The 23,690-nt window shown below is 36.5% G+C and overlaps 5 protein-coding genes across 11 annotated transcripts; 3 read left to right on the forward strand and 2 right to left on the reverse strand.

Annotated features, from left to right (window-relative positions):
• The first annotated feature begins 1,010 nt into the window (after positions 1-1,010).
• Sws (patatin like phospholipase domain containing sws) lies at positions 1,011-11,597 on the forward strand. Of its 2 annotated transcripts, none has more exons than XM_076429129.1 (13): positions 1,011-1,345; positions 1,508-1,900; positions 1,983-2,402; positions 2,490-2,818; positions 3,329-4,366; positions 4,834-5,002; positions 5,096-5,473; positions 5,723-5,998; positions 6,089-6,275; positions 7,898-8,014; positions 8,324-8,644; positions 9,252-9,541; positions 11,209-11,597. In XM_076429129.1, the coding sequence occupies exons 1-13, from the start codon at positions 1,340-1,342 to the stop codon at positions 11,305-11,307; spliced, it is 4,023 nt and encodes a 1,340-aa protein (XP_076285244.1). In that variant the 5' UTR covers positions 1,011-1,339; the 3' UTR covers positions 11,308-11,597. The 2 variants fall into 2 exon arrangements, with proteins under 2 accessions (XP_076285244.1, XP_076285163.1); XM_076429048.1 differs by lacking the exon at positions 7,898-8,014 and adding an exon at positions 7,391-7,507 and having other exon boundaries at positions 1,013-1,345.
• A 68-nt stretch (positions 11,598-11,665) lies between these two features.
• Positions 11,666-15,244, reverse strand: Fpgs1 (Folylpolyglutamate synthase 1). Of its 2 annotated transcripts, XM_076433052.1 has the most exons (4): positions 15,226-15,244; positions 13,953-14,027; positions 13,633-13,748; positions 11,666-12,977 (listed from the first exon to the last, which is right to left on the reverse strand). In XM_076433052.1, exons 2-4 carry the CDS (start codon positions 14,025-14,027, stop codon positions 11,666-11,668), a joined length of 1,503 nt encoding a protein of 500 aa, XP_076289167.1. In that variant the 5' UTR covers positions 15,226-15,244. The 2 variants fall into 2 exon arrangements, with proteins under 2 accessions (XP_076289167.1, XP_076289245.1); XM_076433130.1 differs by lacking the exon at positions 15,226-15,244 and having other exon boundaries at positions 13,830-14,441.
• On the forward strand, positions 14,714-18,439 carry Uck (Uridine-cytidine kinase). 2 transcript variants are annotated; one of them, XM_076435480.1, is made up of 5 exons: positions 14,714-15,172; positions 15,325-15,581; positions 15,661-15,806; positions 16,272-16,418; positions 18,091-18,439. In XM_076435480.1, exons 1-5 carry the CDS (start codon positions 14,897-14,899, stop codon positions 18,207-18,209), a joined length of 945 nt encoding a protein of 314 aa, XP_076291595.1. In that variant the 5' UTR covers positions 14,714-14,896; the 3' UTR covers positions 18,210-18,439. The 2 variants fall into 2 exon arrangements, with proteins under 2 accessions (XP_076291595.1, XP_076291510.1); XM_076435395.1 differs by lacking the exon at positions 18,091-18,439 and adding an exon at positions 17,117-18,052.
• A 217-nt stretch (positions 18,440-18,656) lies between these two features.
• Positions 18,657-19,812, reverse strand: Ubl (Ubiquitin-like protein 5). 3 transcript variants are annotated; one of them, XM_076437991.1, is made up of 4 exons: positions 19,671-19,812; positions 19,475-19,581; positions 18,956-19,143; positions 18,657-18,869 (listed from the first exon to the last, which is right to left on the reverse strand). In XM_076437991.1, exons 3-4 carry the CDS (start codon positions 19,131-19,133, stop codon positions 18,826-18,828), a joined length of 222 nt encoding a protein of 73 aa, XP_076294106.1. In that variant the 5' UTR covers positions 19,134-19,143; positions 19,475-19,581; positions 19,671-19,812; the 3' UTR covers positions 18,657-18,825. The 3 variants fall into 3 exon arrangements, with proteins under 3 accessions (XP_076294106.1, XP_076294198.1, XP_076294026.1); XM_076438083.1 differs by lacking the exon at positions 19,475-19,581 and having other exon boundaries at positions 19,671-19,810; XM_076437911.1 differs by lacking the exon at positions 19,671-19,812 and having other exon boundaries at positions 19,475-19,619.
• Positions 19,622-23,493, forward strand: LOC143213126 (nucleolar complex protein 4 homolog B). Of its 2 annotated transcripts, none has more exons than XM_076432823.1 (7): positions 19,622-19,762; positions 19,822-19,979; positions 20,075-20,177; positions 20,642-21,055; positions 21,346-21,393; positions 21,465-21,828; positions 22,715-23,493. In XM_076432823.1, the coding sequence occupies exons 2-7, from the start codon at positions 19,842-19,844 to the stop codon at positions 23,217-23,219; spliced, it is 1,572 nt and encodes a 523-aa protein (XP_076288938.1). In that variant the 5' UTR covers positions 19,622-19,762; positions 19,822-19,841; the 3' UTR covers positions 23,220-23,493. The 2 variants fall into 2 exon arrangements, with proteins under 2 accessions (XP_076288938.1, XP_076288867.1); XM_076432752.1 differs by having other exon boundaries at positions 19,627-19,762; positions 19,804-19,979.
• Positions 23,494-23,690: the final 197 nt, after the last annotated feature.

Genomic DNA, 23,690 nt, shown 5'->3' on the forward strand with positions numbered 1-23,690 from the left:
TTTATAGATGATTGTATACATATTCACTTTTGTCCGAAACATTCTTTTGCCAGATTATCGGCTGTACCTGAGAAATCTATTGGGCAAAAAGTAATTGGATAGGCAGGTAATTTTGCTTGTAAATCAAAAACACATGTTGCTGGTGAGTGATTGGAAACAGGAATTGACACGTTATCTGTGACAGAGATGGCAACAAGAATAATATTAAACATAGATTTTTATAAATTTATTCAAATGTTTCTTTTTTTTTAAATACCACTGGTCTTTCCCTCCAACCTAATAAAAGCCGTATTGGCACATTTTCGCACGTTTTCAATTCTTTTTGCATTTCCAACAGAAACTTATACAGTTTCAGTCAGTTTCCAATGGCGCGAAAAAAAACATCGGGACTCCCTTGGAAGCCTAAAATATTCTTTCTTGAAAATTTTACAAATGCGAAATATTGAAACTTCAATAATTTTAAATAGAAAAACAATAAGGAAGTGTGAAAATTACGTGAGAACTACAACGTATACCTGTCTATACATAAAGTGTCTGTAAATAAATTATCATCTTAGGCGCTCAATCACGTCGAGCGCGTTCTCATTGGTCGGTCTCATTTCGTTCAGCACTGCCGCGACTATTCAAACCGTATCGATGCCATTTACCAAAATAATATCCGTTACCCAACGATAACCAATCTTCACACAAACACGAATTGTTGATTGAAAATACGACACAAACTTGTGTTTATAAACCATACAATTACCTCTCCCGAAATCTAGAAGTTCTGTTATTACGTCTATTTACGTGTTATGTCTTCGATTAGTACGCGTTTCGATGGTAATAAACGGCGGGATATGTCATTGTCCATTTCTATAATTTTGTTAGTCTTTTTATATATATATCGAAAATAACTTTACATTGTTACATTATGTTTTCCCACATTTTTAATATTACGCGTGTCGTAAACGCGAGATCGCCTCATCACGATTTAAACAGTTTTATGTGATGGCAACATTAGTTTAATAATATACCATTGAGAAATGTTGTCCGCTCTCAAAATACAATATTTCGAAATTCTCATTTAGATCTATGTAAGTCGAAATGGAGTATGTAATTGATTTGTGCGTTACAACGTTACAACGTATATGTAAGTGCGACTAAAATGGCGCTGGGTGACTCGAGCAAAGTATCAAAGGTCGTTAGCTGAATGTAGATAACTTATTTCTTATATCGAACCTTACGCATCGCTGCGATTCATCTGCCGCGAATTTTCTTCATTCTTTACTTATGAAGTCGTGACATGACTTTCGTACACGATTTCCCAACAAGCTGATGGAAGAAATGAATACCCACTATGGAGGTTGTACTTGTGTTTATTACTTTAAATTTTTTACGAACATATACATTTGCGAACACAGTTTCTTATAATGATTCATTGGAGCATTCTGTTTCTAGAAACAGTTCTTTCTTTTCTTTAGTATTACAATAGAAATCGGTTGATCATGTATTGTATTTTTTTTAGATAGTGGAATTATTCAATGAAAACTTAGGATCGTACATCTTCTCAAGATGGATCGGCAGATTCATAGAAGATTATCAAATATCGAGAACCTTTCTCGTCGTTCTGACATCGATAGTACTGATTTTATTGATAGTGTCCATGATCGTCCTTCGAAAATGGAAGAACAAAGAGTTTCTCCCAGAAGTGAAAGAATTCGTCGGAGTAGGTACAAGCAAGCCCAGATTCAGAAAAAGAGACAAGGTGCTCTTTTATGGAAGGAAAATGTTACGCAAAGTCAAATCGATCAGCGGACAAGTACACGCGACTGGACAAGGAAAAAAACGAAAGGCTGTCATGCGATTCGCTCGTAGACTATTGCAATTGAAAAAGGATTCGACCCCGCAACAATTAAAAGTATATTGGACATTATTCTTAATTTCGTTGTTTCGGAGTTTGTTTCTTTTGTAAACTAATCTTCTATCTTCTACTCGAATAGGTATTAGAACCACCCGCTGAATATTTAGAAGAAGACCTAGGTCCTGGGGACAGAGTACCACCGGATGCTTTGTACATGTTGCAAAGCATCAGGGTATTCGGTCATTTTGAGAAGCCGGTATTTCTGAAATTATGTAAACATACAGAAATCATGAATTTACCAGCTGGAAGCATTTTATTTAAAATCGGAGATCCCGATGAAAATTTATTTATTGTGCAGCAAGGCTTGGTGAACGTTTATATTACCGGACCGGACAGTTCTCAGATATCGTTAAAATTAGTAAAGACTGGAGAATCGGTAACTAGTCTCCTTAGTTTCACGGATGTACTTACTGGGCATACAAGTACCTATAAAACAGTATCTGCCAGAACCATGGAGGATTCTATAGTAGTGAAGTTACCAATGTCTGCATTCCAAGAGGTATCTCGATTGCGCTGTACGATGTGAAGGAAAGAAATATTCAAGATTATTATTTCTAATACTATACTTGTATTTTTGTGCTTATAGGTTTTCAAGGATCATCCCGATACATTTGTTCGAGTTATCCAGGTCATTATGGTTCGCCTCCAAAGAGTCACCTTCACCGCGTTGCACCAATATCTCGGCTTATCCGCAGAATTGGTTAATCAGGGGACGCATAAGAAGAAACACAGTCCGTTTTCTGACTCACCGGTCAGATCGAGAACCAAAGAAAATTTCTCCGCTCAAAATGCGGAAACGATGTCTTCTGCACCTGCGACTGCTTCGACGGAGCAACACGATGGAAACGACATGCTTTATCGTGATACTACTAGCCTGAGTAGTCCCCAATCTGTACCAATTGTCATAAATGCACGGTACGTTAACCGAATACTGTCCGCGACAATACTATAAGACACCACTTAAAACAAAGTAATTATGTGTTATATGAAAGAACTTCATCGTCTTTCATACAGAGAATGTAAAGAATTACTAACGAAAACACTGCGTTGAACGACGTCTCCAGAAGCAAATAATAACAATCTGTATGAAAGACGATGCTCTTTCATATAACTAGACTGCGGATCTTTATGCATTTATGAAAAAATTGGTTGGGCGAAATATAAAACAGTAAAAGATTTAAACAATTCAAGAACGTTGTAATGTTGCTTTTAACGTAACAAAGTCGTCAATGAAATCAATTTGTATGTTATTCCTGCTTTCCAAAATCATTGTAAAACATTTTTATTTTGTATAAAAATCCGCAGTCTACATATAACACATAATTATTTCGTTGTAAGCAGTATCTATAGTATTGTCGCGGCATGCAGACAGATGCAATCGGTAAAGAATACATACATATTTTGACTAATATTTTCCCCGGATAGGCCAAGAAGTAATGTTGATTGGAAAAATCAAACTGTGGGTCTGCAGTCGGATCAAAACGTCGCGGATATGGTACCGGAATGTGATTCTCATTGTTCAAATTCTTCGTCTATAACACAGCAACAGGGGGGATCGCAGCCGGATGTCATTCATACAGGAAATTCTCAAAGTTCTCGATTAAAGAAACGTTCTACCATCGCCGAATCGGTTCAACAACAATTAGACGAAGCGCATCTCATACAAATAGCTACGGAAGCGTTCGTTCGAGAGCTTGGCTTGGAAGACGATACGGTATTGAAGGATGACAAGATTCAGATTAGGGAAGTACCAGCTGGAACATATTTGATGAAGGAAGAATCTCACAAAGACGTTGCCCTTGTCTACGTTGTGTCTGGTTCGCTGACGGTAAGTCAGCGCGTTTCAGAAGGCAGAGACGTAGGGCAAGAAGTTCACATGTTTAGCGCGCACCAGGGTGAAATTGTCGGTGGATTGGCTGTATTAACTGGAGAACCCTCTTTTTACACCATCAGGGCGAAGCATCCTAGTCGCATAGCACTGCTTAGTAAACCGACATTTTTCTCAATTATGCGAGAACAACCTACCGTCGTTTTGCACGTAGCACACTCGGTCGTCCGTAGGCTCAGTCCTTTTGTCAGACAGGTCGATTTTGCTCTCGACTGGCTATTCCTTGAAAGCGGAAGAGCCGTGTACAGGCAAGGTGACGAGTCGGACTCGACGTTCATCGTATTGAGTGGTCGACTTCGATCAGTGATCACGTATAACAACGGGAAAAAAGAACTGGTCGCAGAATACGGTAAAGGGGACTTGGTTGGCATCGTAGAAATGGTTACGCAAACTCCAAGATCAACCACAGTGATGGCAGTCCGGGACTCGGAGCTAGCAAAATTACCAGAGGGATTGTTCAATGTTATCAAACTCCGTTTCCCAATAGTCGTCACCAGACTTATAAACTTGCTTGGGCATCGTATACTTGGCACTTGGCAACAACCGCATACGAAGACCAACAATATCGATAAACAGTGTGTACTAACAATATCTAAATTCACCCTCAAATTCCTACCTGATCCAATTTAAGGGGGTAGACTCGTTTCCAGAATTGCAAGAGTGCGGGATGTGCCTTCTCATTCCTCGATAATATAAAGATGGGGTTTTTCAGGAGTCAACAGTGCTAGATAAAAGATTAATCTAGGCCGCAGTCGCCCTTAAAAGTCCTATTTTTATGTTTACGAGGCGTAATTTGCATTATTCGGCAGCATGTAGCTGTCGCAGCTTTATAGGACTTTTAAGGGCGACTGCGGCCTAGATTGATCTTTTATCTAACGTTTTCCACTACTGAAATACTCCATCGTTGCATTATCGAGAAATGAAAAGGCGCATCCCGCACACTTGCGATCCTGGAAACGGGATTACTCCCTTAACCGATTGCGAAACACTCTGCGTATGTTTGGTAATGTATGTTGATAATTTAGTGGAGATACGTTTTCAGACGTGCTGCTGCAACCGTGGATACGAGGCCAGCTCAAGTAAATTTTTCAACGGTTGCTATAGTCTCCGTATCCGATGATGTGCCATTGACGGCGTTTACCTATGAACTCTACCATTCGCTGTGCGCTATCGGGCCATGTTTACGTCTCACATCGGAGGTTGTCCGTAAAGTAAGAAATTCGAATCCAGTACCTCTTAACCACCTAGATTCGATTCCGTGTAAAATGTTTGTACGTGTATAGTTAATTCTTCTTTTCTAATAGACACTGGGCAGTACTATCATGGAACCAGCGAATGAATACCGATTGACATCGTGGTTGGCGCAACAAGAAGATCAACACCGAATCTCTTTGTATCAGTGCGATCCAACGTATACATTGTGGACTCAGCGATGCGTGCGTCAAGCCGACTGTATTCTTATCGTGGGTTTAGGCGATAGACCACCATCTATAGGTAGAACCGAACGTGAGATTGAACGTTTGGTAATGAGAACCCAAAAGGAGTTGGTACTGTTGCACAAAGAAGGCGGGCAACGGCCTTCGAATACGGTGCAATGGTTAAATATGAGATCGTGGATTTCTAGTCATCATCACATTCAGTGTCCTAAGAGAATGTTCACGAGGAGATCACAGTACAGGATTGTGAGTAATCACAGCTTATGTATTCTAATTCTTAAGGGGGTAGACTCATTTCCATTTTTACGTTTACGAAGCATAATTCGGATTATTCGGCTGTATTTGTCGCAGCTTTATGCTTCCGAATAATGCGAATTACGCCTTGTAAACGATGCCTGGATGCATCCCACACCCTTGCGATCCTGGGAACGAGACTTACCCCTTAATTCGTAAGAGGTATAGTCGAGACATTAATAAGCGACTTCTATTTTCTAGAATGAATTGTATTCGAAAGTTCTGATGTCAGAACCGAACGTGCACAGTGATTTTAGTAGACTTGCTCGCTGGTTGACTGGAACCTCGGTGGGGCTTGTACTCGGAGGTGGCGGTGCTAGAGGCGCAGCTCATGTGGGAATGCTAAAAGCGATCATCGAAGCAGGAATACCCATTGATATGATCGGGGGAGTTAGTATCGGAGCATTCATGGGTGCATTGTGGTGCATGGAGAGAAATATTACGACGACAACTCAAAAAGCTCGCGAATGGTCCAAGGTAATTGATATCGACAACTATCGCAGAAAAACCGAACAAGAGTATCGTTCATTCTACCCTATATCATCGATCATCATCCTTTTACAATAGAAAATGACGCAATGGTGGAGGCAAATAATGGATTTGACATACCCGGTGACATCCATGTTCTCCGGCAAAGATTTTAATAAGACGATTCAAGGAACGTTCGGTGACACGTACATCGAAGATTTGTGGTTGCCGTTTTTTATAATAACCACAGACATCACCGACTCTTGTATGCGTACCCACACACACGGTCTGTATATAAAAGCAGTAACGTTTGACGTTGTTCGAAGCATTGATAGTTTCCAGTTTTTTGCGATTCACAAGTATGCTTAACCCTTGGTTACTCGCACTCCGCTTTCTACATAACTGTTTACATGGAGCTTCCTATAACTTGAATATAAATCAATTTTCATTCGATAAAATAACTATTCTAATGCAAAATAAATATTTGCTAGTGTAGTCGACGGCTTTGTTTACGCTTGAAACACTACATTTAAAGTTTTCAGATTGCAAGTGCTATATGCGAGTAATTAAAAGTTAAAGGGGGTAGACTCGTTTCCAGGATTGCAAGGGTGGGGGATGCGCCTTCTCATTTCTCGATAATACACACGATGAGGTTTTTCAGTAGTCAAAAGCGCTAGATAAAAGATCAATCTAGACCGTAGTCGCCCTCACACTCCTATTTTTACGTTTGCGAGGCGTAATTTGCATTATTCGGCAGCATGTAGCTGTCGCAGCTTTATGCTTCGTAAACGTGAAAATAGAACTTTTAAGGGCGACTGCGGCCTAGATTGATCTTTTATCTAGCGTTTTTTACTACTGGAAACCCCCATCTTCGCATTATCGAGAAATGAGAAGGCGCATCCCGCACCCTCGCAATCCTGGAAATGAGACTGCTCTCTTAATACTTGTGACATTCAGATTTCGATTCTGCTTCAACTGGAAACTCTCTCGCTGTTTTAGTGCGATTCGTAGACCCTGTAGATCTGCTTCTCGCCGAAAATTTTCTTTTTGAAATTTCAATACATCTAAATATCATATAGAGTGTTGTTACGTAGAAATAAGCTTGAACAGCGGGAGTGAGCTTTCTGGATATAAATCATTCTTGACGTACTCTTCGTTCTGTATCGTTAATCGTTTAACCGTTTAATTCAAAAGAGATAGCTGTACAGGGAGGAGGATCATCCATCTGTATTTACTTGTTACATTTAACCATTACGATGGTAACGAAGAACCATGGGACTACCAGTTGTTTTCTCTAGCGCATACGCATCTATACTTATTAAAACGACTATAGGAAATAAAAGAGGAGAGATACACGGTATATATTTATATACATTAAAGAACTTAATTCGTCGTGTTTAGGATCGCTGTGGCGGTACATTCGGGCTTCGATGTCTTTGTCTGGTTATATGCCACCCATGTGTGACCCAGTTGACGGCCATCTCCTACTCGACGGCGGGTACGTCAATAACCTTCCAGGTAATTTGAGCGTGACCTTAAAGAGAAGTGCGACGAGAATCTTACGTTACATTTACTATACATGTTTTCCTACAAAACGATAAAAACTGATCGTTGCAAATTGAACGCACGTACGCTCTCAAAGAATAATGTTGATATAACTTCTTCTTGTTGTATTTGATTAAATTACCTGGACATTGTACGATCGTTCTCTATTTCTCAATGAAACGAACAGAGTCACCCGTTCGTTCTGTTTTCATTGAGGTATAATAATATGCAAATACAAGCGCCAAAACGGTTCATTGCAATTTGATCGGAGAACGATAGAACAGTTTTCGAAAAAAAGAATAAAGCTCACTCCCGTTGATGAAAGATGCATTTGTCAAATTCTGAATAGCTAAGTGAACTCAGGTTTACTATGGAGATACATTCGGGCCAGTATGACCATTGCGGGGGTCTTTCCTCCTTTTTGCGACCCTCTTGACGGGCATCTTTTGGTCGATGGGTGTTATGTTAATAACGTGCCAGGTACCTTAAACATGTATTGTTTATCCTATTACATATATGTATACTAGATGATTGCAAAAGTTCGTACCCTATTTGAAAGTAAAGTACGAGCGGTTATATTTAAAAATAACAGTTTTATTAATCAATTATATAGTCACCACTATTTTCTACAATTGTCTCCGAACATTTTACAACATAATTTTCTTTCTCAAAAAGGTCACGAGGTAAATTCGGTACAAACTTTTGCAATCGTCCAATATAAGAAATTATATTATATTCTCTATCTTGACCGATTGGCAACGTATACAGTCATAATTTTGTTTGTTCAAGCTGACGAAATGTTGAGGCAAGGAGCGCATCATATTCTGGCCATCGACGTTGGGTCACAGGATGACACCGATTTAACGAATTATGGTGATTCTTTGTCCGGTTGGTGGTTACTTTGGAAACGGTGGAATCCTTTCGCGACACCCGTCAAAGTCCCAAATTTACCGGACATACAATCGAGATTAGCGTACGTTAGTTGCGTCCGGCAACTGGAAGAAGTGAAGAATTCGGATTATTGCGAATACATCAGACCACCGATAGACAGATATAAAACCCTTCAATTTACCAATTTCGATGAAATTAAGGATGTCGGATATCAGCACGGTAATCGTTACGTCTATCGTACACCTTTTAAGAACGAATAACTTTTTCAAAATTCGACCCAACAGTTTGAGTTTTTTTGTTTGAGACATTAGAAGGATCAGTTTACTAGCTAATGTGTAAATAATCATTTTTCATAAATTATTATTGATCGCAATTGCGAAGGAAAAAGAAAAGGTCAGGATTTTTTAATTTTTTATCTGTGCCCGTGAAATCGGTTGGCGCATAAAAAAGCTATGGGCATTGTAAGATGTAAAAATCTTTGAGTTCAGGGTTGCGATTCATTTAAATCGCAGATTCTTACAATTTTTGCAATTGTCAATCAATTATATTTCATAACAACCTTGTTCGATTTCAATGAAACTTTGTACATGTATACATATAACTTACTTAGACCAAAAAGTGAAAAAATCGTGACCCTTACTTACTTTGTAAACTAATCCTTCTAAGGTCTCAGCAAAAGCAACTCGAGCTGTGGGGCCAATTTTGAAAAAGTTGTTCGTTCGTAAAAGGTATACGAATACTTTGTACACCCAGAGTATTTGTTTTACTATACGCGGGTATAAAAAGCATAGAAAACTTATACATGTTTCATTTGTACAACAAACAGGGAAAACTTATTTCGAAGGACAATCGAAAGCTGGAGTTCTCCCCCGATTTAACGCCGATAGAGAGAATGCACGGGCTTTACGAGCCAAACATCAAGCATCGAATCAACAATCCGTACCTTCGTACACTTTCACAGATCTGGCTCAAATGGTGTGCAAAGTCTCCAGAGGAAGTCGATACATGGATATTGATTCCGATACGGACGAGATGGAAGAGTACGAAGCGGATTTAGAAGAAGACGCACAAGAAGTAGGTTACGCGTCTGAACCCACTGCCGGTATTCTAGATCAGGTAATGATCTTTACTATTACCTAATGATAGAGTATTGACCCTTTTAAACCTTACACGTTGGTTATTCATTTAATAATCAACGACGATCTCGTAACGGGCATGCAATTGTTTAATAAACATCCAACCTAAATATTTTGTTTCGTCCACAAAGTATGCAAGCAAAGTGCGTATATTTACTTTTGTGGAAGCAGTTTAATGCATAAATCATGATTTTAATCAAAAGTACTTCGGATAAGAGTTGAGTAGTTTCGAGCGGGTACATTTGACTCTTAGCACTCGAATGGTAACTCTGAGAAACACCACTAAAAATTGCTGTACCGTTATTCAAAATATTCTTTTCACTATTAAATGTGTCGGTATCTAATCAATTACTAAACATTTAGGTATTGTATGAGGTATTATACCAATTTCATATCCATAAAATTTGAAGAATCATAGGAAATGGAAATATTCTAGGTCGGAAGAAATGTTTCATTTTCGAGCTAAACCTTTGCACTCGGAGCTAATCTAATTCAAACACCGAGTTTTTCTTCCAGCCTGAAATATTTCCATTTTATATGATTTTCTTAATTTTATCGTTATAAAACTGATATAATATTAAATACGTTTAGTAATTTATTGAATACAAATTTACTAATGCAATAAATATTTTGAATAATGTATGTAGTACATACAAGAATTATTAGTGGCGCCTCTCTCTCCGAATCACCACTCAAGTGCAAAGGGTTACGAATGTGTTTTGTTTATCGATCGTCCTATACCAGGGGTCGGCAACCTGCGGCTCGCGAGCCACATGCGGCTCTTTGGATGTGAAGCTGCGGCTCTTTAGTTCCATACGCAAATATTATTTATTTTATAAAAAAAAAACATTTAAATATCGTTCTGAACTGATTAACGAGGATTAGGCACCGATTCTATCTCTCAGCCACTTGTACTCGCTTTTCACCGCACCCCTCCCCCGTGACACGCGTCGTCACTGTCGTCAGTCCGTCGGAAGCTCTCGAATGACGCCGTCGTCGGATGTTTCTATGTAGGTTTTAATTCGCTTTCGACGCAAGACAATTTGGCGTCTTCATCAGTGCTTTGGCTGTGACGTATAGTTTATTGTTTCAAGTAAAAGAGTTAGAAGTGAATTATCTTCTCAAAGTTATGTATGTACATATATACAATATACATATACATATATTTGTTGTGAAAAACACTACTTATATATGAATAAACAGATATTTTTTCTTATGAATAAATAGATTAGTTTTTTTTTTATCAAAAAACTTTATTTATGCGAGTATTATTTATTGTTGGCAAGAAAAAATTTTGTGGCTCTTTAAAGACTTTGAAATTTTGTAAATTGTAATTTTTGACTCATCCGACTCAAAAGGTTGCCGACCCCTGTCCTATACCATTCTACCTTTATTAAATGGTGCATTGCATTTCTTAAAAAATCGTTTACACCGTCTCGCCGAACAGTCTGTACAATTAAAAATAACGATGCGGAAGAAATAGAAATAGAAATAAAGTTTTTTTATTTTCAATTCTGTTTGTAAATAGAGGTAATTTAGGAACTTGGCATAATTACATATTGTACATATTGTCATGTGACGCGCTCGTAAGATCTGTACAAAACTATTTCACTTCATATAATGCTTGCTCTTATCCTTATTATACAGAGTCCTGATGAAAATCTACGACGAAGAACTGGTATCTCCTTGAGCTTATCAGACACGGAGGCCGAGTCGGAATTAGATTACCACTCGAAAATATTTTAAGCATTTGTCTCCTTACTCTTTCGTTTGAATGTCCACACGCGTCGAGTAACACTCGCTCGTCATGTATAAAAACTATGCTATACATAACAACATTACAATCATACATAGTTGTATGAAGAAAAAAAAAACGTATTTATATGAAAGTACAAAAAATATTATTAAGAACAAATATTAATGGATACCTTGCCATTGTGAAGGTAACAATGGAATCCTTCATTAATATATCATAATGAATTGTTACAGTTCTTGTTCTAATCATTACCAAATACATTATTCTATTGTTTATAAGATATACTCTTGTTATTTGTAAGCGTGCGATCTGTGATGATGGATAAAATCTGATATTTAAAGGTATGTATTAAAATTGTGTGCTCATTGTTAAATGCGGGTCTAATACGGCAAGAACCGCGCCTACCAAATGAAGCGATCCTGTCACGAGGACATGACACGTTTCATTGTTACTGTAATTAGCTTGCCGGTGTGAATTAGCTTTCTTTATCTCTTGTAAAACTTCTGAAACACTATTCGCATGTACGGAATCCGCTCCCCAGAATTCAGCATTTTTTGAACATTTTAGTTTCTGCGTGTCCATTAAGAAATTATTGCATTCATCGTCTATACTATTAACGCCTGCATAATTCGGCACAAAATATGCTTTCTCAAACAGTATCGACTTCAAAAGCATCATTAGAGTTGTTGAATCTCGCATCGCGCTCGTATTGAAAATCAGAATGTTTTTCCCTCCACCTTTTTTAGCAACAAAATCGTTGAACCATGAAACACAGGATCGCATACTTTCAATTGTATGCGCACCGTCCAGCAAGAAGTTGCCAATGCTGCTTCTTAAAATTTGCATTCTACCAGGCCATTTACAAGACGACAAACCCATTGCAATTTTATCCATATGTTGGATACTATTTTTATTCATATCTACAGTATTAGGCAAACTAGATAAGTGTTCGTTATTTTTAGACGTTATCCACGCACTAGCCATCTGTATAGCTAAAGATGCATTTTCCTGCCGAACCCTGTTTTTGATTTTTAGAATAGGCGATATATTCTCCCACCTATACTCTTCAAAAGGAGGAATAACGCACAATCTACAATTTCGTTCGACTGCTCTCTTTTCCAGTACACCCATTGCTCGTGGATCTTGAGGAACAGAAAATGCTATGGATCCGTCTTTAAAAATTCCAGACTTCTGATAAGCTATATCTTCGAGAGTCGAGCCTAATATAGAGGTATGATCTAACGCTAAACTTGTTATACCCACGCAAACAGGATTCCTTACAATATTTGTACAATCGTACAGCCCTCCAATTCCAACTTCAATTATAGCAACATCAACATTCAACTCTAAGAATATTTTAAACATTAATACAGTTAAAAATTTAAAATACATAGGCATGTCGGATTCATGCTCTTTTGTATTTTCTAGTTTCCGATGCACTTCCCAAAAGTATTCGGTAAAGAGAGATTCGCTTATAGATTGTCCATTTATTTTTATGCGTTCTCTTACAGTAACCAAATGCGGGGAACTGTAGAATCCTGTAGTATAGCCATGTTCGCGCAAAATAGCTTCCGTGTATGCGCAACTAGAACCTTTTCCTTTAGTACCTGCTACATGGATAACAGATAATGTATCCAATTTTTCGATAGTGATACCAGTTCTGAAAAATAATATCGGAAACGATTACTTCTTCGCGATCATAGCAAATTCTTGTGTCTTTAACACACTCCATGCCGAGCCGTTTTTTTCTTGACGATTAAATATACTTCTGAAGTTTGTTCTATACTGCATTTTTTATAATGCCTCATTCTTTTGGTGGAAATATATTCTACAATGTTAAGGGGGTAGTCTCGTTTCCAGGATTACAAGGGTGTGGGATGCGCCTTCTCAGTAATCAAAAGCGATAGATAAAAGATCAATCTAGGCCGCAATTGCACTCAAAAGTCCTAGTTTTATGTTTACGAAGCATAATTTGCATTATTCGGCAGCATGTAGCTGTCACAGTTTTATGAGAACATGTGCAGCTTTATGCTTCTGAATTAATACAAATTACACCTTGTAAACGTAAAAATACGACTTTTGAGGGCGACTCTGGCCTAGTTTGATCTTTTATCTAGCGCTTTTGACTACTGAAAAACCCCATGTTTGCATTGTCGAGAAATGAGAAGGCGCATCCTGCACACTTGCAATTCTGAAAACGAGACTACCCCGTTAAATTTGTTATAAAATATGTTTCTAACGCATTAAATAAATGTGTACCATCAGTGGTACACGTTGTATAGAACGTGTTAAAAACTATACAAATAAATTCTTACCGAAGTAAGTATTTCTGTATGTCCTTTAGTTTACTGGAATTATTATTCTTCTTTTCTGCGGATAGCTTTAAATATTCAGCATTGCTTTGTAAACTGTGCAATGCTGTCAAAGTAGTCTAGAAATATATTAAACAATATTATTATTCTATGATGAACGAGATATTCTAATATAGATTAAAGAATGACTCGTATTATACCCTGAACAAATTATCATAGCAACGATTATCATTCGTTTTACACTCCATAATCACATAAATTCGAACTGTTCACTGCTTTACATACACACAGAATTATACTACGCAGATATCACATAAAGTTACCTCATAATCTGCTAACGAGCATGAATTGCGTTTGATAATAGTATTCTGCATCATTCTCTGCCACGATCTAAACATCTAAAATACTACGTATTAAGTTTATATCTAATCTACCGTAACCAAAGACTACAGTAGGTTATGCTTCTTTGGTGAAACCTTGGTAAATACATATTGGTACTAAATAAATATAATTCAAATCTCAAAGAAAGGACTAAAATCTTCAGAACAGTAGAGAAACTTTGTACGAAATTTAATAATTTTCTAATTACATACGATAACTTAAAGAAAGAAACATTTAATTGTCTAATAAATACAGATTAATAAACTTTAGCCGATTTATAGAGATAAACTTTATAATATGCGGTAAACTTCGAAGAGGTTTGACTATTCAAAATCCGAGTAACGGTGGTAAAATAAAATGCATCTGCATGTATGGTAAATAAAAAGGAATAATTAAGTATTATTTCGATTTAAATATATGTAGATGAGATTCTACAGAAAGAAATAAACGAAACTAAATATATATATATATATATATAATATATATATCTCGAGTTATCGAGGTTCAATTGTGTTATGTAATTGTTGCATCTTCGATAAATAGGAAATTTTTTGACAGTTTCCCCGATCGAGCGAGACAACCTAAATATACATTTTGTTTTTGCAAAATAAAATAATAATAAAAATGATACGCGCAACAAAATAAATCACGATTATAAAAACCAGAATGTATCTAAAAAATGAGTATTAATCGAAAATTCTATAAATGTAGGAGTAGGTCGTAAATAAAAACTCGTTTGTATAAGTCAATGTTTGTTCGTAATATACGGAATGGAAAATTTTCTGTCTGATTACGCGTTCGTTTTGCATTTAATTACATATTGCAGATTGTAATAGAAGAAATTGAACATCGTCCTGCCGGTAACGCGCGGGCGCGTTTTTACTCAATGATTTATATCAAGCTACGTGTTCTATGTCTATCGATATTCTTACGTTTCGAATCATTCGTTATAATACGTACAGTCATTCGTTCGGTACCGTCGTCGGGACCGATACAGTTTTCAATCTGTAAGCGGGCAAAAAAGTTTACGACGATGGCAGATATGTCGATGAACAACATCGCGCCACGGAAAATGTCTTTCAGTATCAATGGAAAGTTGAACGGTTTAGAAAATAAAACACCGTTTCTGATCGGAGTTTCCGGCGGCACGGCCAGTGGGAAAGTGAGTACCATATGATTTTGACTTTTCAATGTATTCGAATCGATGCCACTTACCGCTTTACGAACGGTGGCAATTTTTCTACGACTTAACCTTCGCGGTTAAGCATGCATTCGCAGAGGAACGTTCGTAAAGATTGCTCCTCGATATTTCAGTCGACCGTCTGCAAACGTATTATGGAAAAATTAGGTCAGGTTGATATGGATCACATGCAACGACAAGTAGTTTGTATTTCGCAAGACAGTTTTTACAGAGATCTATCACCGGCTGAGAAACTGAAAGCCGAGAAAGGTCAATTCAATTTCGATCATCCAGATGCGTTTAACAACGACTTGATACTTCAGACGTTACAAGATATATTGGCTGGCGTAAAGTGTGAGATACCTGCTTACGACTACAGAACAAACAGTTTGTATGTGTCACCATTACTTTGACATTATATTTGTTGTCGCGTAGTTATCGAATCCATCAACAGTTTCTTTCATTTTCAGAGTAAAGGATCAGATTACAACGATCTATCCTGCGGACGTAGTTTTATTCGAAGGAATTCTAGTGTTCTATTTTCCAAAAATACGTGATCTGTTTCATATGAAATTGTTCGTAGATACAGATTCGGATACTAGATTGGCTAGAAGAGGTAACATTAGAAAGTACATTTGTACCTTCACTTTTTCATATTAGGTCTGTTACTTTCCTTCGAAGGCTGAAGATTTTGAAGCTTTAATTTCAGAAACTTCAAAGGTGATGAGAATCGAAGTTTCAAAGCTTTGATATTCGAAGCTTCGATTTCTGAAACTTCAAAGGTGATGAGAATCGAAGTTTCGTTTTCATGAAATCTTGTTTACAATTTATTTGTACAATAAATATATTTCTTATAATTGGTTGTATTTATATACTGTGAAAATTCTGTCAAATGTTATGACATAACATGAAATGAAACTCGTAAGTTAATGCGATTTGAAAACTTCGAAATTCCCTTCGTTCCTTTGAATTCTTCGAAGAGTCAAAGCTTTGGAAAAGTAACAGCCCTATTCCGTACCTACGTTTTTTATACGATAACGATTGTAAACTGTTAAGCGCATATATCAAATGATTCCAACAGTACCGAGAGACATAAATGAAAGAGGAAGAGACTTGGATTACGTATTGAATCAATATATGAATTTTGTAAAACCTGCGTTCGAGGAGTTTTGCTTACCCACAAAGAAATTTGCGGATGTTATAATTCCCAGAGGTGCAGATAACACAGGTAAACAGTAGCACATACATATATAGCAATAATGATTACATGCAAAATATACTTTCAAACGTACGGTGCTATACATGTATATACAGGATGAATGGAAAAAATTAAGAAACATGTAATTCGATGCAGTTGCAAACAAGATTGCATTGTAAGATGAGCTTGTTAAAAACTGTTCAAATTTTCATTTGTAAAAATGTTTTAACCTTGCTCGGAAGATAATTATAATTCGGTCTAGTTGCTAGATTCAACCTGTATGTACGTATATATCTTATAAAAATATTTAATCATACCGGTTGAATATTTGGTACCTAATATAGGATTATTATCTGATTCATAAACATAAATTATGCATTCTACCATAACTTGGATTCATATTCATCCAATCTGCACCTAATTTATGAGATTCAACGATTGCGGCTTTATAACTAATAACAGTTTCATTTGTGCTGTTTATTAAAAGATTAACACTAATGTTCTTGTGTTTTAAAAAATTTTCATGCGTTTATTATTCGACGCACAATTTAGATGCAGATCTGGAATAATAAGGCAGCTTAAACTTTAATTATTTGCACATGTCTATATAGCTATTTATGGGTGCTGCCTGGTATTAAAGGGCTGCTAGAAACGTGCTGTTTTTTAAGCTAGGACAATGATTAAGGTCATTTAAAAAAGTACATGGTTTGGTTGTTGTATGTTTGCAGTGGCAATAGATCTTATAGTGTACCACATCTGGGACATTTTGCGTTTGAAAAAGGCTGAAAACTCATCCGGGCAGCATCCATACAACTACCAACGTAGGCGTACTTCAACTTTATCTGACACGCTCAGCAGATGATCTAAGCATGATATGCTCACTTATAAGCACCACACTTTTTCATATATATATCATACATTTACATATAATCGAGTTTACAATAACCTTCAGACTTTTGTTTTATGTACTTAATACTTCTCTATATCTTAATAACACTGTATTTGTATTACGTTTATATGTCGAGCAGCAAATGATATCACTTTCGATAAGTGTATTACCGCATCCATTATACCCATGCATGAGGTGAACATTAATTTTACTCTGTACCAAAAATATCTAAATATTGTAATTCCAATCGAGCATAATTATTCAAAGTTTATACTTAACGGCTAATATAATAGAAAGCTTTGAGTATTACTTACATATACACGAACTTTTGTGAGCATATGTGTACGTATGTGTGTATGTATTATGCATGTTATTAAAGATTGAATTCATTCTTTTTTTATATATAATGTACCCTATACCGATTCAGTGCATCTATTATAAACGCAAACTCGAACATTGTACAAGACGATTTTAAGTGAGCATAAAGCATTCGTTACTAGCATTATTCTCTAGAATGTGATATTTTTAGTTTAAGTTGGTGCATTATACATATACTATCATACTTGACGTTTAATCGCATCGTTTGGTAAGGTGCTATAATCACTTTATACGACGCTCTCATTTTCTCGAAAGCTCAAATTATTTTTATTCCCGCTAAAGTTATCATTCTTTTACAGGACATTTACAGTTCGAATTATGTAATTTGATACGCCATTTATTTAGATTGTGTAAAATGGAATAATAATAAAGAAATTAAGGTGACCAAACAAGCAAACGTTTAACCATTTACTTATTTTTGATATTTTGTTACAGTGGCTATAGACTTGATAGTGCAACACATAAGAGACTTCTTAAGCAACAGGGGTAGGGTTACGACCGAACCTGAAATTCCGTTAAACAAAACAGAAAAACTGTCCAAGAGGCCACATTAACTTTTGACAGATTTAGAGCTTGGTAGAGAATAAGTTCAGTAATCCTTTTACTTTCTTTCTTTTCCATTACTCCTAATACTCGTGTACGTTCTCGTGTAGAGATATCTACATTGAATTAGTGATAATCAAGGTGATATAACAAGAATTTTCGGGATATATGCAGTGAACTATTTTTGCGTTATATATTTTAACACTGTTCGCAAATATATATATATATATGTATATAAACATATAGATTCGTAATTACTGTTAAACAATCCGAAACTTTAGGTACAAAGTGTTAATATCAAATATTAATATAATACGTTTTACGCGTGCAGATGGCTATACTGATATAGAATAAACCTGTAAAAATATTTTAGCAAGAGTTTAGGTGTTGAATAACACTGCAACAAGGTTTGTGTAATATAAATAATTAGTCGACAACAATAATATAACAAGAAAAAATTATTTTTGCTGCTGCGATATTTGTTTATTGTATAGATATACACACATTGTATACTTAAATATTACATATAGGATATAAAATCATGAAGTGCTTAAATATAAAAGTTATTATTGTTATTATTGTATTTATATTTAAAAGTGATTTGTATAACATTAATTTATTCATTAATTATTGATAGTAAAGTTCTAAATTCATACCGTCGTGAATTTCATCTAAATTATTCGATTAAGGAAAAATCTGTTAAAAATTCTACGACATCGTACGACAATATAAAAGTGTACTTAATATTGAAGGATACAATCTTGTAATTTTATATGGTCCTTGAAAATCGTATACCATTTCTTTAAAACAATCTTTTCCCAATGCGTTCCAGTTTGAGCAGCTATCAATTTCTTTAAATCGCCTATTGTATCGTCTGGATTACATTTAACTCTAACTTTTTTCCCAAGACGGTCATTGCATGTTATCTCTAACATTTTCTACTTTCTAGAAACAAGAAAAAGATGATTGTACAAATATAATATTACATCAGCTAGATGTATTTAATTCTACATATACAAACGGAATGTCGAGGGTTCATAGGTTATGAACCATCGACCACGACGATGATGATGATGATGATGATGATAATAATAATAATAATAATAATAATAATAATAATAAGTAGTAACAATCTATTATTTAAAAAAATCTGCATCGTACCCAACCCAAACTTCTACTAGTTTGTAAGAATAGTTTCGAAATATCTGTATTTATAATATACAACACTGTATCCGTACGAATGTAAATATAATAACGATGTGCAATATTTACTTACAGGTTATCGTTCTATTAAAGTTGTTGAAATATAAATCTTCCTTATTTTTACACTCGTAATAGAAGAAAACACTTATGTAGAACCATGTAGAACTTGTTGTTGAGAAACTTGGAAATTACGTGCGTATAAATATGTGTATCGTTACACGGGTTCAGTCATTCAGTCTTAGAAAACCGAGAATGATGATCGTACCTACCGACTTCTTTTTTAGCCGATCGAGCTGGAATTACGATTCGAGTTGAACTACAGTTTCAGGCTTTATTCGATACACAGTGATTACAAACAGAAGTAAGAACACAAGAGAGCACATCCACAATAACGTTGTATAGTGTATATTCTGCCATTAGCGAATCCTCCGTGAACAACGATGGCGGATGCAGCAGATCTTTCCGGCGCTTCTTCTGGGCAGAAGATGTCGTCGAAAATTTTAAGACAAAAGGCGCAGGAATTTCTGTCCTCGAGGAAATACGCGAACAATTTAGTAGACATAATAGGACAATGGGATGTAAGTTTGCATTTGAAAAGCGTCTCGAATCAACGAATGTATCGAGTGTTCTGAGGTTATGTCGTTTCCTAAAATTCTTGATCACTGTTCGTCAGGAATCTACTTCTACCTGTCTGCTTACGATAGAGACGATATTCGTTGACGTTTTAAGAAGAGGCGACATGTATCTCGAACGTACGATAGCTCTCACGATTTCAGGTACGTTTGAACATTTTCGTAGCTTCTGATCGTTTCAAGTTTGACAACATACACGTCCTTTAGAATCTTCTACCTAATATCGTTGCTATAAACGTGTATCGTGCATTTATATTTTGTGAAAACATTTGTTTAGGCACAAAATTGAAGCACAACACGTAATGTTTCGACATTGAGAATATTAACCCTTTGCACTCGGAGCTATTCTAACTTGAAAATTGAACATTTCCTCCGACCTAGGATGTTTTCATTCCATATGATTTTTGAAATTTTATGGATATGAAATTGGTATAATACCTTGTACAATATTGAAATGTTTAGTAATCAGTTAGATCGAGACATATTTAATAATGTAAACAATATGTTAAACAATAGTACAGCAATTTTTAGTGGCGCCTTGAGTCGCCATTCGAGTGCTAAGGGTCACAAAATCGCAAAATAGTTTCTCCATAAGCTTTCTGAAACAGAGCCGAGTCCGGAAGCAAGATACGTCAATTGGTTGAGAAACTGTTACGAAGAGATATGGGAGAAAATACTGTTGTCGATAGAGAAATGTCGACCCACCATTCAATTACAAGCTCTCACCACTGCTATTAAACTGATGGCGGAGGAAGGAAGATATCCATTGGAACCGACCGATAATTTGGGATACTACTTCCCGCTTCATCGATTGAAACCAATCCTAATGAGTTTACTGGCACCCGAGAAAGACAATGCCAGCTTAATATCTAGATTTCAAGAAATTACGGAGTACCCCGACGCTCTTTATTACACTTGGAAGTGTCTTCCTTCTTTGACTCCTAAAAGGCAGCCACACGAAACTTATATAAAAAATTTATTAGAGCTTATACACAAGTCACCGTTGCCGAAGAAAAGCGAAGGTACAAATTAGGGCGCAATGATTAGACTGTGGATCTTTATGCATTTATGAAGAAATTGGTTTAGTGAAATATAAAACGGGAAAAGATTTAAAACATTCAAGGATACTGTAATGTTGTTTTCAATGTAACAAAATCGTTAAGGGATCAAATCACTTTTTATTTTATTCCCACAATAGATACAGAACATTTTTATTTTGCATAAAGATCCGCAGTCTAGTAATGATCGTTATGATTTTATAAAATTCTCGAAGAGCTTGAAATATAACATTGGCATTGAATTTCTATTCCAGAGTATGAAATGTCGGAAGGTAAAAGCTTGCTGTGCAGCACACAACAAGGTAGAGTAACTAACATCTATATTAGTTTTTTGCGCTAACAATTAACTTACACTTGATTTTCTTGTTATCAGATAGCAGAACTTTTGTGTGGGATCAAGCAGGATCTAGACGCGCACTTAATAAAGTTTGGGTTTGCGTGATGCATTGGGAATTAACTCCGCAATTGCATAAGCAGTTATTGTTGGTTCTGTTGGAGCGGGTGATGCCACACTTAGAGAAACCTGTTCTATTAACAGACTTCCTTATGGATTCTTTAGATGCAGACGGACCTATTGCTTTACTCGCGTTACAAGGTGTATTTTCGCTAGTTACCAAACACAACTTGGAGTACCCGAATATCTTTACCAAACTTTACTCTATGTTCGAGCCGGAGATCTTCCACACAAAATACAAAGCTCGTTTGTTTTATTTATCTGATCTTTTTCTCAGTTCGACGTAAGTATTCTCTGGTATTACGAGATATACAGTGTTTTCTCGATAATTGTCCAAAACACGGGTTCGACCAGGGACAATTATCGGTCAGGAATACTATTCCTTGATTTCTGCCGCACGTAGAAAAGTACAGCGAAGCTTGAGAGGCCTCTGTTGCCGAGAAGTGTAAACACAACTAATCCAATAACAAAACTTCTTTATTTTTCTTTTATGAGACTTTGATCACCATATTCGTGGCATTGATAGATTGATCTTTCATCTATCGCTTTTGATTAGTGAAAACCCCTATTTTTGCATTATCGAGAAATGAGAAGGCGTATCCCATTCGGAATTCGGTAAATCTGAATTGCAGATAGAACCGGGCTCTGCTTTTTCATTCCGTGACTTTAAAATACATTAATTGCTATATATCAACATTAAGGGGGTAGACTCGTTTCCAGAATTGCAAGAGTGCGGGATGTGCCTTCTCATTCCTCGATAATATAAAGATGGGGTTTTTCAGGAGTCAACAGTGCTAGATAAAAGATTAATCTAGGCCGCAATCGCCCTCAAAAGTCCTAGTTTTATGTTTACGAGGCGTAATTTGCATTATTCGGCAGCATGTAGCTGTCGCAGCTTTATGAGAATAGCTACATGCGCAGCTTTATGCTTCTGAATTAATACAAATTACGATTGTAAACGTGAAAATAGGCCGATTGCGGTCTATATAGATTGATTTGTTATCTAGCGCTTTTGACTACTGAAAACCGCACCGCATGCATTATCGAGAAATGAGAAACGCTAGTCAACCCCGTTAAAGGCCAGACATTTGCGACATTTATCGAGAGAACACTGTATGTTACGTACATTGTACATTGAGATTACCATGTGCTCCTTATTGTGTTACCAGGCACTTACCCGAAGCATTAGTTGCTGCGTTCGCGAAACGGCTCGCGCGTTTGACTCTTGTCGCACCACCCGAAGATATTCTTATTATATTACATTTCGTTGGTAATCTCCTGCTTCGACATCCTGGTTTGAAACGACTGATCGATCATCCACAAGGTGGAGAAATTACAACGGAGGAAAGTAACGGTGCCGGTGACCCGTTCTTGATGGAAGAGCGAGATCCATTGTTAAGTAATGCTCTCTTTAGTAGCCTTTGGGAAATCAAAGCTCTACAGTGGCATGTTATACCAAGTATCGCAACCGCTGCGCGTTTCATTCGTGAACCGCTTCCATCGGTCGAATACGATATGTCATCGGCGTTAGAACGAACGGGAGGACATTTGTTCGATCGTGAATTAAGAAACAAAGTTAAAGATATTATGTTGACATTCGAGAGGCCGAATTCTATGGCATTACCGAAAGGTGAAAGATTATTGCAGTATTGGCAGTTAACAGCAATGCACTGACTGGCAATATCGGTATTATGCATCGTGTGTGCATAAAAGCTTCGTGCAATATGCACCCGTTTGTTGAATGGAAAATTGTGTAATTTTCGATGAACAAAAACAAAATGAAACAACAGAAAAAACTGTAAGGAAACAAAACAGATATTTCCGCGTTTTTTCTTGTTATAACATTAAGAAAACGTGTAATACGAAGAATATTGCGTACTTTTGTATTATTTAAAATCTAAAGCTAATTGTAAAGGAATTGATTCGGAATACATTCTTTCACAAGCAACCTGTAGATATATATTTTTAGATTTCCAATCATGCAGCTATCTAGCACAGTAGCTACTTGTTAATACGACCGGTTTTGTTAAACGGAGTCATTTGCATGGATGTGTGATAATAAAGTGAAAGATATTTTAATTTAATAGATCACGCGTGTGTTTCATTCGGAATTGTAATATATCTGCTTGGCATAATAACATATAC

The sequence above is a fragment of the Lasioglossum baleicum genome, chromosome 1 (genome assembly GCF_051020765.1).
Source record: "Lasioglossum baleicum chromosome 1, iyLasBale1, whole genome shotgun sequence".
Lineage (NCBI taxonomy): Eukaryota > Metazoa > Arthropoda > Insecta > Hymenoptera > Halictidae > Lasioglossum > Lasioglossum baleicum.